Source organism: Clupea harengus, chromosome 20 (assembly GCF_900700415.2).
Source record: "Clupea harengus chromosome 20, Ch_v2.0.2, whole genome shotgun sequence".
Taxonomy (NCBI): Eukaryota; Metazoa; Chordata; class Actinopteri; order Clupeiformes; family Clupeidae; genus Clupea; species Clupea harengus.
The window spans coordinates 21,564,509-21,580,138 of NC_045171.1; the positions used below are offsets into that span (position 1 = coordinate 21,564,509).

General features: G+C 39.4%; 1 protein-coding gene across 1 annotated transcript; it reads left to right on the top strand.

Moving 5' to 3' along the window:
- The first annotated feature begins 11,578 nt into the window (after positions 1-11,578).
- On the top strand, positions 11,579-13,505 carry LOC105910326 (protein NLRC3-like). The gene is made up of 2 exons (XM_031557891.1): positions 11,579-12,515; positions 12,642-13,505. The coding sequence occupies exons 1-2, from the start codon at positions 11,589-11,591 to the stop codon at positions 13,503-13,505; spliced, it is 1,791 nt and encodes a 596-aa protein (XP_031413751.1). The 5' UTR covers positions 11,579-11,588.
- Positions 13,506-15,630: the final 2,125 nt, after the last annotated feature.

Consider the following 15,630-nt stretch of genomic DNA (forward strand, 5'->3'; position numbering starts at 1 on the left):
AGCAAAAGACATCCGCCAAATTCATGCACGCTTGAAAATGTGGTCCTACGCAGCAGAAGTTTTCTGGGCTGTGCTCCCCCGGAAGAGTTTTCTTAAATTGAAAGCGCGTTCTCGTGCTCCTGAATTTGCATACATACACGCCCTGCCAGCTCCTTATAAGGGCACGCAACCGTAGTGACGTGTGCAGTCGGAATCGACCGAATCTACACGAAAGCAACTCGTAAACGAGTCATGTCAAAGCGGAAAGCGATCACCGTTGAGTAAACGCAGATCTAACTTCAACTATATATGTCTATGACTTGAACGGTGCAGAGATGGACTGTTGCAGGATGTAGATGTGTCCATTCTATTCCACTATAGCTATATCAACGTGATTGAGTTTAGTGCTTATTTATTTATTCACTTACATTTGCAGTGTTCGTGTACATTACATTTAGTCATTTAGCAGACACTTTTGTCCAAAGCGACGTACAAGGGATAGAACAGTCAAGCTACGAGCAATAGAGACCTAGTGTAACAATAAATACTACTTTACATAAGAAATAGAAAAACGAAATAGGAAATAAAAACGAAGTGCAGTAATGTAACTGCTATAAGTGCAAGTTAAGCACTAGTCGAAGTGCCAGTTAGGAAGGGAGGTGCTCTCTGAAGAGTTGGGTCTTCAAAAGCTTCTTAAAGGTAGAGAGGGACGCGCCTGCTCTGGTAGTGCTAGGCAGTTCGTTCCACCAACGTGGAACTACTTGAAAATTCTGGATTGCCGTACTTGCACAGACGGCAGTGCCAAACGACGCTCACTAGACGAGCGCAGCATTCCGGTGTAGTCCTTTTATTTATTTTATGACATCACGGTGCCTCGTAGAATCATGAATATAGGCCTACATGTGAAACGTAATTGTTAATGATACTTTAATCCGAGGATCTGTAGAGTTGATGTGAACGCAATCACCAACGATTTCTCACAAATTCATTAACACGGAGAGTTTTCTTAAATGCGATTCCTCAAAAAAGGAATCGCATTTGAGAAAACTCTGGCCGAGTTACGACTGCTATTTCGAGTTCGGAAAGTCTTCTGAAGTTCAGAGCAAATCCCAGATGAGAAAACTTTCATGAATGCCAAATGTTGTCCTAAATCCAATTCAGAAGAAATTCCTCTTAAATTCCTCTTAAATTCTTCTTAACTGCGTTCGAGAATGAGGCCCATTGTACCTGGCAGAGTTACTGTGCACGTTACTTACTTCTAGGTTCGGGAAAAATGCATCCCCATGAGTAGACTGCCCCCGAGGGTTAACTACCGGGCTGCAGAAATGTGACAAAATCAACGTATAATCCGTGGTTAATAGTCAGGAAATTACGGTAAGCTTGTTGCCCTATGAAATGAGGGCCCTATGTGTTAACCCACTACAACACACTATGGATCTCAAATGGTTCTTTCTGTTCCTTAGTGTCACAGAGAAGAGACCAGAGTCACCTACACAGAGCTGTGGGTCCATGGAGAGTGATGCGTCAAAGGACTTCAACCCACCCAACTTCAGAGAGGGAGAGCTGCCCCCTGAGCAAAGGTATTTTGAGCTACTCCTACTATCTCATCCCCACATTAATGTATGTTCTTCACAGGGCTGGTCCTATTCTGACTGCATGTTCAAAACAACAGCAACAAAAACACTGAGAATTAACCATCCAATGAATTTATTAATCTCTTTATACAGTGTTTCATTTAAGGCTTGTTCATATTTGTAACTTATTTGTAAAATAAAAAAGGCTGACGGTTGCTCAAAAGCTAACATGTGATTTCCATACTCATACGGTCAGCTGGGTTCAATGGAGCTGCTGGGTGAAGCGATGACATCATAGTATTTCATGTCATTAGCACCGACGTCTCAGAGCACAAACTGTCACGTGCGGCTTATGCCAACAATAAAGTAACTTGTCGCTCGCAGAACATGTCAGAGAGACACTCTATAATTGCCCAGAATCATTGGGGTCAACGGTGTGGCATTTTCTGAGCATGAACCTAACTCCGAATAGGATTTTCAGAGCAATTTAAGCTCCTTTACTCAAGAATCAACAGAACAAATTAGCGTTGACTGCTGTGCGACTCCTTCTTCTCGTACAGACGTATGAGGCTTTGAAGGGGAACATTCCTATATGTGCTTCTACCATGTCAGTGTGTGAATTATATGTTCGGGAGTTAAATGTCTTATGTGAGCGTTTGAACCCTAATTTGACAGATTCGCACTGCAGGTTCTGACGAGCAACAAAGAAGGGCATGGCTTGAAGCTATTTTGATTATTCGGGGAGTTTCATTTTGTAATTTCTTGACATGTGGACAGACCTAAGCGCCTTCGAGGGCGTACCGACGCCTCATTTGGGTTTGGCTGATCAAAAAGGAAGGCTTTCTGCCTCTTCCCTCTTTGAAATGTAACCTGCATCTTGGTTTTCAACATCTGGCAGGCACATCTGATCTAATCTCTACCAAGTTTGGCAGCATAACATTGACCACTTAGTTAGCAAATTGACCGATCATTTAACTTAAAACAATATGATAACAAATGGCTACGTAGGCTATCCAGCTATGATCAACACCACACAGACAGTGAATAAAGTAATCCTGTAGGCTATCATTCATCTGGGCCTTATAGCGCAATAAAAAAGTGATATAGTTTTGCATGTTACAGCAGAGTACTCTCTGAGTTTATACCACTGATCAACGCGACATTCTTCCATTTACTGTTCTAAAATAGCCTAACATCTCTCAGTATAGTGATAATTAAGCTAGGCCTAAAGTGAGAAGGAGCACAATATTTCTTTTTACAAATGGAATAATTCCGTAAAATATGGATTTCTTTTTGACTGTTCATTAAATGTTTTGCTGCTAACATGTGAAAGAGGGAGAGAGACCTATTGTACCTGGCAGAGTTACTGTGCACGTTACTTACTTCTAGGTTGGGAAAAATGCATCTCCATGTCTAGACTGCACCCTAGGGTTAACTACTGGGCTGCAGAAATGTGACAAAATCACGTATAAACGTATAAACCGCGGTTAATAGTCAGGTAATTACGGTAACACACAGCTTGTTGCCCTATGAAATGAGGACCCTATGTCTTAACCCACTAAAACACACTATGGATCTCAAATGGTTCTTTCTGTTCCTTAGTGTCACAGAGAAGAGACCAGAGTCACCTACACAGAGCTGTGTGTCCATGAAGAGCGATTCATCAAAGGACTTCAACCCACCCAACTTCAGAGAGGGAGAGCTGGCCTCTGAGCAAAGGTATTTTGAGCTACTCCTACTAGCTCATCCCCTGATTAATGTATTTTCTTCACAGGGCTGGTCATATTCTGACTGCATGTTCAATACAGCAGCAACAAAAACACTGAGAATGAACCATCCAATGAATTTCTTTATCTCTTCACACAGTGTATGAAATTATGGCTCATTCATATTTGTTACCTATTTGTAATATTGAAAAAAGGCTGAAGATTGCCCAAAAGCTCTAACGTGTAATCTCCACAGCGATCGAGTCTAGGCAAAGAAAGCAGTAGCCTGACTTGTACTGATTAAGAAGAAACAGAAACCTCTAAAAGATGGGATTTTGGAATGGTGTGCTTATCTTACTCAAGGGTCGTTCAAGGATATTCACTATTCTGGCAGCTGGGTGAAGCGATGACATCATAGAAATTCATGTCATGGGCACTGATGTCTCAGAGCACAAACCGAGTGCGGCTTGAGAAAACAATAAAGTAGCTTGTCGCTCCCCTAACTGTTATTTGAAAGCAGTTGCAGCGGTGAACATGTCAGAGAGACTCTCTGAAATTGTCCAGAAGCATCGGGGTCAACGGTGTAGCATTTTCTGAGCATAACCCTAACGCAGAACAGGATTGCCAGAGCAATTTAAGCTCCTTTACTCAACTGCTTCATCTAATACAGATGTTCCTATATGCGCTTTGTCGCGTCTATTGCATTTCCATGCAATCCTCAATCAGCAATTCGAACCAGGATGTGAAGTTCTTAACATATTTTATTGTAGGATTTAAGACACAATAAAGAGATGAGTTCCGGAAAAAATCTACATGATAGACCCGCGCCACATTATTTAAAAGTTTCTCTAACACCTCCCACCTATGCCCTGTTTGATTGACCCATCTGACCCGAATCAAATCAAAAGGCCATTCCTTATCTAATAACAAACCTATTATTCTCCCTTGGGTCAACTGGGGTCACACCCTCTTATTTCAAATTCCAACGGTCAATTTCCAAACTCCGTCTCAATCTAACCCAAATCCAAGCATTAAACTAATTCAATGGGTATCCTGTAAATCCTTTCTTATTCATACAAAAATATTCCTACAGCTTCTACCATGCCAGTGTGTGAATTATATTTTGGGGGTTAAATGTCTTATGTGAGTAATTTGACAGATGCGTACTGTAGGTTCTGATTAGTCTTAATCAACTATAAGCTTAGCTATTCGTTAGCTCTATGTGGATTTCCAAACTCGTTTGCGTATTTTAAGCATATTCATGAAAAATCCTAATCAAGAGCAGAGTCCTGAACAGCTGTGGGTTCAAAACTAACCTCAGAGCAACTTTACTGGAAACACTTAATAAAACTGTGACTTAATGCGAATTAACTTACTATCAACCCTAGTCATATTATAACCTATAGGAATTGAGAGTTAAGCCACTCCAGTCTAGCGAATACATTTCCTATTCAAATGCAAATTTCAAGCGTTTGCTTTCAGGTTTTCTTATTTAAAGGAAAATTTGCATTTGGATGGAAACCCACCTTCTGAAATCATGGATCATAGGGTTCAATTAAAGTATAAAATGTAGTAATGGAAATGATTACTATAACATTACTACAGTGTATACAGTAATAATGATCAGAGAGCTATATATTTACTTATTCTAACAAAACTGATTATCTTAAAAAATTGAAATAATGTCCTTAACCACTCAAATTAATCAGTAGTGTACATTTTTCAGACAGAGTAACAAATAGGTATCAGTTGTCCAGAGACAGAAACGTCATTAAATAAAAAAAACTTTCATTGCTGAATAATTGTTTTAGTTTGTCTGATCTCTCAGTAATTTTTCATGGCACCACACAATATCAAATATTATTCTCTATACTCTCCAGAAAACATCTGAAGAAGAAGAGCAATGTGCACAAGGAAACTCAAGGCATGAAAGCTCTGGATCTCAAGAAGAAGTTTCATGCAGATTTATTCTACATCTTCTCTGTAAGACCAAAACTCTTTCATGTCGTTGTAATAATGATTTAAAACCATATGCTAGAGGTAAATGCGATCAATCCTCTTACGATACTGATACAAGCCAGCGATGCGTAGTTCTGTATTCCATTCATTTCTGTTTGAGGCAGGTGATTTTGTCCTAAAGAGTGAATTGGGCAAAGCAAGCGAAAAAGTTGGGAAAAGTTTAATCCTATGCAAATGAGGAGCAAATTTGGTAGCAGTGGCCAATCAGATTGTTTGTTGTTGTTGCCTCTGACGTTTTGAAAATTACAGGACTATGGTGTTGTTCGGTCATTTAATTTAATAAAAAGGAAAGCTTGGAGGGCCTTGTAAGGGGTAATCCTGTGCTTACTCCAACAAAATGACAGTTCTGATATAAAGACAAGTGGCTGGATAGCCTACTAGCTGACTAGTTTGCTAATTAGCTGGCTTATTTCGTCTGTTACACTATTTCCACACGGCCATTTAAAGCATCTTGCTTCGCTGTATCAGTACCGTGAGGGTGTCACTCGCTTTCAGCCGTTTGCAGTATGATGGCTAAAGTGATCTTCCTTAATGATGTGAATTAAATTGTTCCTGTTTATTCCTTTGCTTTTTTATTTCCCTGTGTTTGGTCGAAGGATCTTGAGAAAAGAGTAATGGCATTTATGAAGCATGAGTTGGAAAGGTTCAAGAAACTCCTGAAAAAAGAAACTACCAAATACTATGACAGTGGAGCAGATGACAACTACAGCGCCAGAGAGGGGGCTCTGAACATCACATTGCACTTCCTAAAGAAGATGAACCACAATGACCTTGCAGATACTCTGGAGAGTAGTGGATGTAAGAAATCTATGTATTATGATGTCAGAGGCAAGAAATTCGATTTCTTCAACTCAAGTAACTATTTACCGTATTACTTATTACCGTATTACTATTAACCGGGGTTTATACATTGCCTTCGGTACATTTCTGCAGCCCTGCGGTTAATACTCGGGTATGTTATGGGAATGCAATTTTTTCACCTCATAGTTAGACATAAAAAGAACAGCCCCAGAAACCTTTAATCTTCTACATATAGATGGTTAAACCGTTAAATGTGTCCCTTTTTAGCTACCAACCAGGGAACACCGTTTGCAGCATAGCCTTGAAGCAACCTTTAATTTCACAAAATCAGCTCACTAATAAAAGGCAGTCGTCGGTTCAAAGTGATCACAACCACTTGTGGATGATGTTAAATGGCTTCACATAGACATTAAACAATCCTGAGAGAATTAATAGGACATACAGTACATAGAGAAAGGGATTTGATATCAATGAATGAAGGGGGAGAAATCCCTTGCCCTTCCCAAACACATAAATTCAACAGAGTGAGAATCGTCATCGTCATTTTGTATGTCACGGCTTAGCAATTTTGCAAGAAAATCGCTATGAGAGAATGAATGTGGTTTTGGAAAATTGACAAGCTGATGCCCCTGGTAGTTAAAATAAGTGCTTGAGAGACTTCACATTCAATTCTGTTCAATAAAATCCATGTACATGGTATATGTCGTCTCTGTATAGACTTAAGACCAATCACATCTCTAAAATAAGTCTGTTGTTATTACTCTGCTACCAGCGAAAGATAACAGACTACAAGGCAATTCACTTAGCTTATGTTCCACCAATTTCACAAGGTGAGCAGAATCTAACCATAGCATAGTTTCTCCTAAGGATTTAAATCAAATCAAATCGAATCAACTTTATTTATTCGCCGCATTTCATTACAAGAGGTAACACAATGCTAGAGCTGCAATGTTAACTTTCATAAGAAACTGCAAGGTGTGATTTAAGAGTTGTCTGTAACCATAGGCGGATATCCCGGGGGGGACCCTACCATAAAGTTGTCCCCCCCAACAATCATTGTAAATACAAACAAAGAATTTTGAATAGTATAGTAATATTAAATAAAAGCATGACAACACAAGTGGTGCTAATTATAAACGTAAAACAATGTGTTGAAAAATCATGATCCCCCTATTCCTCAAAGTGGTTTGGTTCACATGCTGTTTCACATGCTGCTACCGGCATCTCCGTGTTTCAGTCAATCAGCCCAGTACACGGTCAGATTGTGAGAAAGCCAACCACACTTGTAAAACCCTTTACAAGTAAAAGCCAGTAAGTCAATTATTACACCACTTGTTCAACAAGCACAAGTTGTAACATTAAAAGTGACATTTCTCCTGCTTTGTCCAAAAGCTCAAACTTAAGCTTGTTAACAATTGATTAAAAAGAGGCTGATTTTGGACAAAGCACACACACTACTCTTTTTCCTCCTCACTCCTCTGTCACTGCACTATGCTACACGATATGTAAAGAGGTTGACAGACATTGGTCCTTATTCTCAAACGCAGTTAAGAACATTTTACGAAGTTCCCCGGACAATTCTGGCATTCATGAACGTTTTGAAAAATTCATGAAAAACTCAAGCGCGTGGATATAGCCATGGTGGAATAGAATGGACAAGATGTTAATTTACAGTACATGCAGCTGAATTCCGTTTGCAGTTTAAACAACTGTTGACATTATTTGTCTGTGAGTAGATATTTTGTGTTAGTACATTTAATGCCGTTTAGAGAATTTCAAAATGATGTCAAATTTCTGTTTGTAAATTAATGTTATAAGAGAATTCGGTATTGAGCAGCTAAGTTATGCTAGCTTTCGTGGTATCGTGCTACCTTTATGCCACATTATTTGACGTGAAGTTTATGTATCTCTTTATTTCAGTCTGTTATAGACAGTTTTACAAAAGCAAACGTCCTGTATGAATAATTGCATGCTGATAACTTCAGTAAACTCAAGACTTGTGGATTCACTTGAAATTCATCATCTTTATTCTGCAAAGACGAGTGTTAGCTAGCTGTCTAGTTCTGCAAGGTAGCAAACGCAGTAGGAGGACAGCATAGAGAGAAAGAGGGCGATAGGGCCCGACAGCAATTTTTGTGTCTCCCCCAGGAATTACTCTCTGAAATGTTACCATATATTGTCCCCCCCTACAACACAATGGGATCTCCGCCCCTGTCTGTAACCATGGATACCACTCTTGAGTCCCTCATGTTGCCTGTATCAGGCAACACAATATAGTCAATCCTTTTTGTGTTTTAGCATATTGGTAGTGTTGCAGCGAAAACCAGCCACTCTCTCGCAATTCCACAATCAATAGTCGAAAGTCCACGTGTTGATCTTAGGTTTATTGTAGTCATTAGGCCACAATAAGAGATGGTCCATGGATTAGCTTAATCTCATTGTATGAATGTCTGGTCAGACTTTTTAAAGGAACCTAGTTCCTCCCACTCTCTTTTGTTTGGCTGTTCTCCAAGGCCAATCAGAACTAACCCCATTCTCTAACTTTTACTCATAACTTCTCTCTCTCTCTCTCTCTGTGTGTGTGTGTGTTTTGGGAACCCCCTTCTTACACTGGGATCCTGTGGAGGATCGATTAATCTAGTCTCCATCCCGACTATCTCCCTCTAAGCAGCCAACTGTTTGGTATTGTTTGTCAGCCATTTTGAGTGAGGCTTTTCATACTTATGAATGAATCCATGTTCATCAACTTATAAAAAATACCCAACATTAGCATCATCTTTATTAGACAACAGTTAGTTACAAAATACCTACTGGTCACTGCATTTAAACTCACCAAACCATTTGTGTTGATTTTGCAAAAAAACACACATTTTTCCATGATGTTTTCTCTGGAACCAGGAACTCTTAAAATCCTAATGCTGAAAACTACAAACGTCCGGTTAGTTCCCATACTCTGGTTGCGATTCCCACTGCAAGCGTGTCAAAAGATTATTGTTTATGGTACTAGGTTGCCAGGGGATCAATTGACAATTCAACTTAGTTTAGCGTCCACTCCCATACGACACCATAAAACAAAAAAAAACCTCAATAAATGGTTTTCTCTGTGAGTGGGAATGAGGTATGTGTGTGTGCATGCAGGGAGGGAGTTTTGCTTGAAATGCCCATTCCTATTTCATACAACTTTTAAAAGAGCTATCTGTATTCCGAACACCAAGCGTTTACGGTAAAGCTTTAGAATAACCTTCGTTAATAAACCGTTTATGAAGCATTTGTTTATAGTCTGTTCATCATTTACAAATCATTATTACAACATTTATGAACGTTATTTCGCTATTTATAAATGAGTAGTAATGTATTTATGAACATGTTTCAACTTATTTTCTAATGATGTATAAGATCGTTTATAAGGTATTTGATAATGGTCTGCTCACATTTAATAAATCCTTTAGAAATGACAAATCAACCAGTTATAAATAATGTACTAATGATTGATCTAAAGCGGGCACTATCTATACTTTATAAACATTTATAAATGGCCGTTACTCAGGGACATACCATTAGTAGACACTCCTGCAGCAAAGTCTCCAAAAATGACCTCAGACGTTAAGATGTTAAGTGAAATATTTATTGGAAAAAATACAAAAGTACAATTTGAAAAAGGACACAGGGGCATATACAGTGGCCGGCGAAAGTCTACACAGTTTCAAAATGTCCACCCTTTGTTGCCTTACAACCTAAAATTAAAACATATTATATCATACTTTTTCCACTGTTATTTACACATTGTACCCCATAACTTTACAAAATTTCTGAAAATGAATTAAACATGAAAAACTAGAATAATTGGGATTGATAAATGCAGACCCGCACACCAGTCACATGCAGGAGGTAGCCACACTTTCCAAACCCCTAACACCATGAAGATAAGTCATTGTGTGATTGATGAATAAAGCTAGCCTGACGTTGTCATACTCATAATTCTAGTCAGAATATGAGTCTGATACTGCTCCATTGGGCTGTGATTATGGGGCGTGTTTCAACCGAACCAGGAAAAAAAGTGCCTTCGATCGACAAAATGCCTTGATCGTGTTTCTCTGTTCCTCTTTCAAAAGTAATGCGCTGTTGATGTCTTCTAAAACAGACTCGATGGCAGAATCTACACATCTCAGCTCTCCAGCGGCAGCCATGTTTGTTGAAAACAAATTCAACCCAAGCGCTCTTTGGTGACGTGGTTGATTACGTTACTGTTGATCATCTGTCCATCATCGTATAAAGCCCGCCCTGACAATTTGATGGGTATGAACAGCTCTGGTGCGGGCATAGTTCTACCCCAACGGAACAATGTTGTGGGCGGGGCTAAGTTCGGCTGGCACCCAGGCTAGAATAAAGTGTTACCGAGTTGACAATCGGTACTGCATTCCAAATTCAAAATAGTGGACGGCATTGTCTACCTCTCCCCAGACTTGAAACTCACACGGGTTACCAGGTTGAGGACACTGAACCTACACAAACAAGCGCAAGACGAGATTTAGTGAGATCCCTGAGATTCAGTGTCATGTAGCCAACGTGAGACATGAGTCTCATGGACAAAACTTGAAGTTTGACTACATCCATTGATTGTCACAAAATTGAATAAAGTCTTCTAAAATGTGTATGCGGTTTCTATTTGATAAGATAGATAAATAGCTAGTAGCTAGGGATGGGCATGAGTAACCTTACTCTATTTAGAAGTTAGTATTCTTTCAACGTATAGTGTAATCACGTTCATAAATTGAGTCAATTTAGAGTCAAACTTGCAGTTTCTGTCGTATATTTCTGTTACGCTGGTTGTTGCTGAGGTAGTAAACACCCGTGGTCTGTCGCTCCTCCGGTGTGACTGACAGCAGTACATTAGCGTGTGTTAGCATGACGTTTTAGCCAGCTCTACTTGGGATCACTTCACCGGCTGTGTGTCTCATATTCTCGCTGCCTTGATAACCCAGTACTACCCATCCCTACTAGTAGCCTTGATACATTTGTTAAGGTTAGCTATCCTTCAAATGCACCTCCAATATTAACTATGTCTCTGGTCATGCAGAAATTTGAAAAGAAAATATACTGGCTGTAGCACAGTATTTCAGTTTAGCATATTTCATCTCTGATGACACATCATTTTGTGATTTAGTACACTTAGTACCCGTATTGGTCCTGTAAATGGCTTGTAGTGCTTACACCACAACTACATGGCAATTACTCTTACTTTACATAATGTTGAATAAACTGCAGTTAATACATGGGTGTGGTCAATACACAGATTTATTTTATGACATAAAATGACATAAAATACTGTAATGCGGTTTATAAACGATGCGGTTAATAGTAGGGAAAATACAGTAATAAGTGTTTTATATTCAATGTCTTGCTCATATTAATTGTCTGGTATGTCTGCTCCAGATATGGTGTTTCAGATGGTGCCGTAATGCTCCACTTAACATATTGTTTTTGAACATATTTATTAGATCCAATTGAGATGTATCAGCGTAAGCTTAAATCACATCTGAAGAAGAACTACGAATGTGTATCTGAAGGCATAGCAGTGCAAGGGGACCGTAAACTCCTTGAAAAGATTTACACCGAGCTCTACATCACAGAGGGTGGAATTGGTGCGGTCAATGAAGAACATGAAGTGAGACAAATTGAGAAAGCAGCTGGAAGTCCAGAAACACAAGAGAAACTGATTGAGTGCAACAAAATCTTTGAACCATTACCTGGACAAGACAAGCCCATTAGAACTGTGCTGACGAAGGGAGTTGCCGGCATTGGAAAATCCATTTCTGTGCAGAAGTTCATTCTGGACTGGGTAAAAGGAAATGCAAATCAAGACATTGAGTTGATTTTTCCACTTCCTTTCCGGGAGCTGAACTTGAAGAAGGACAGATACAGTTTTATGGACATTCTCCATCAATTTTTCCCTGACACTACAGGATTGAGGTTTACCAAAAATAGGAAGTACAATATCCTGTTTGTCTTTGATGGCCTGGATGAATATCGACATCCTCTTGAGTTTCAGAAAAATGAGGTCTGGTCTGACCTAACTACACCAACCTCAGTGGATGTTCTTCTAACAAACCTCATCAAGGGTAATCTGCTCCCCTCTGCTCTCATTTGGATAACTACCAGGCCAGCAGCAGCCAGTTGTATCCCTCCTGACTGTATTGACCAGGTGGCCGAGATACGAGGGTTTAATGACACACAGAAAGAGGTGTACTTCAGAAAGAGAATCACAGATGTGAAACTGGCTGACAGAGTCATAGAACACATCAGACACAAAGAGTCAAGGAGCCTCTACATCATGTGCCACATCCCAGTCTTCTGTTGGATCGCATCCACTGTTCTTGAAATAATATTGGAAGAACCAGAGGAAACAGAGGCTAAAGAGGCTACAGAAGCTGAAGAGGCTACAGAGGCAACAGAGGCTAAACAGGAAACAGAGGCTAAAGAGGAAACAGAGGTCAAAGAGGCCAAAGAAGCCAAAGAGGCTACAGAGAAAACAGCCAGTACTGACAAACAGAAAACCTTGAAGACACTGACACAAATGTACTCACACTTTCTTATCTTTCAGACCAGACGAAAGACTGAGAAGTATGATGACACATATGATTTGGACACAAAGTGGGATGAAAAGAGCATTATGGCTCTGGGACATCTGGCTTTTCAAAACTTGTTGGAAAACAATCTGATCTTCTGTGAAAGTGACCTGATAGAGTGTGGCATTACTGTGAAGGATGCATCTGTGTACTCAGGAATGTGCACACAGATCTTTAAAGAGGACTCAGGGGTGTTTCTTGGCACTGCATTCTGCTTTGTTCATCTGAGCATCCAGGAGTTTTTTGCAGCTTTATATGCACACATGTGTATCGACAAACAACAAAAAGATGTTTTTGTCGAGAAGGACACATCACTGGAGAATGAAAGTAACTCAGTGATTGGATTGCTCAAGAATGCAGTGAACAAGGCTTTGGGAAGTGACAGTGGACACTTAGACCTTTTTCTCCGCTTCCTTCTCGGTCTCTCACTGGAGTCCAATCAGAAGCTCTTACAAGGTTTACTGACACAGACAGGAAACAACTCACAGAGCAAAAAGGAAATTGTCAGATACATCAAGGAGAAGTTCAACGAGAATCCTTCTGCAGAGAGATCCATCAATCTGTTCCACTGTCTAAATGAGCTAAATGACAAATCTCTAGTGGAGGAGATCCAAAAACACCTGAGGTCTGGAAGTCTGTCTAGCGCCCAGCTCTCCCCCGCTCAGTGGTCAGCTCTGGTCTTTGTGTTGCTGACATCAGAAGAGCAGATGGAAGAGTTTGACCTTAAAAACTTCATCAGGTCCGATGAATGTCTGAACAGACTCCTGCCAGTGGTCAAAGCAGCCACAAAAGCCTTGTAAGTACAATCAGTTGCCCACACTGCCGAGTAATAGTGTGTTGTCGTAATTATCAGTATGCAGAATTGAATACTGAAATATATGTTAAATGAAAATATATTAAACATGGAACACAAATAGATATATATTTCAGTGGTACAATATAAATGTCATCTTAAACATTTTTATTTCAGATTTAGGTTATTCAGATTATTTATATCTCATGCAGTAGATTGGTTCTTTGCCTCTGTGACAATAATAAAACTAATGACACTGGTCTTTACGTGAGGTTGCAGTGGAGTACCACAACTATCACTATGGACTGTTACCATGTGTTTTCAATGGTACATGAGGCAGCTATGAAGTCCAGATTTAATGTATTGTCAAATCATGTGTTTACTTGTGCAGGTCTCATGTAATATCTGACAAAATACTGATTAAACAAAACAGATCATCGTGGTGTGATATCAGTACACACTTGCTATGTTTGTGGATTGGTATGTGGAAAAATGATAACCATGTGCCTCATATTATTTTAATTTTAGGCTGGACAACTGTAATCTAACACAGGAAAGCTGTTCAGCTCTTTCCAAAGTCCTCAGCTCCAATGCCTCCAGTCTGAGAGAGTTAGACCTGACCAACAATAGGATACAAGATTCAGGAGTGCAGTTTCTTGCTTCCCAAATGAAAAATCCACACTGTAAACTGGAGATCCTGAGGTAAACACAAGGTCACAAGTTCACATTCTACCTTTTGTCACTATAACTTGCTTAGCTTGATTAAAGTCACATAAGAATAGCTGTGACAAAACATTCGCTTAGACTGACTAAGCAGTGAGAGGAATGATGGCTAACACACTCACTCAATTGGACATTGCCTGCGTTTCTCTGAACCTCTGTTCAGTTGTCACATTGAACACTTGGCACATTCTAACTATGATTTCCAGATGTAGGATTCACTGCTAGGAAGGGTTGGGTGATATATCGGTATATAAGTTATATTTATGTGTCAAACGAGATATAGGATGCGACAAGACTGTGCATACTGATATAGTTTGGTGTTGCGTTACATATCACAATCAAAAAGCTAATATGACATGACAGCCAAATTCAACACAGCATGACACATGTTTAACGTTATTACAATAAGTTAACTTGAGACTTTTCTAAATGAACATACCTTTCGAAATGACAGAAGAGAGTTACCCTACCGCATTTACAGCCTGGGCTTGTTCCTGACATTTAAGCAAATAAATATATGTATGTTTTCCCAAGAAGAGATTGTTAATCATATAATGCATATAACATAAATGCTTAAAATGTATCAATTATTTAGAAAAAGAAAATAATGTAAAATCAAACTCTATAGGCACTACCGTATTTTCCGGACTATAAGCCGCTACTTTTTTCCCACGCTTTGAACCTCGCGGCTTAAACAACGATGCGGCTAATTTATGGATTATGATACCTGTGACTGTATACGGTGGCTTTGTGTTTACGGTGGCTTTGTGGAGCTAGGATGCTAGCATGGATGCAGCCGCATGGATGCTTAGCTCCACGCGATTTCTCAGTATCTCTCAATAACTTAACTAATGTCAAAATAACCACAGTCTACCAGCGTAGACAGAACACAACTCAAAACACTTTAGAAAATAAAATAAAAGTTTACAACAATACAAATCCAGTCTTCAAGTTCTTTAGCTCACTGGTTTCAAACTAGCGTCTGTCTTCAATCTAACGTTCTAGCTTCTGATTGACTCTTGCGACTGTGTGCTCTTAAAGCAACAGTGCACTTATCTAACTGGCAAAACTAACTATTGTATTAGTTTTGATATTCATTTTAGCCTGTGTAAAGTTAATTTGTTTCAATGTTGCGGTAGGCACCTGCGGCTTATAGACATGTGCGGCTTATTTATGTTAAAAATAATTATTTTTAAAAAATTTAGTGCGTGAGGCTTATATTCAGGTGCGCTCAATAGTCCGGAAATTACGGTATTCATAAAGTTCAATCATGTTTGGCAAAGCCCAGTTCAGAGAAAATACGGAAATAAATTATAGATGTATTGGTATTTAGCATAAAAATACCCATATAGAAAAATATCGCCCAGCCCTACTGCGAGATATACAGATAATCTTGTGCTTTCCATTTT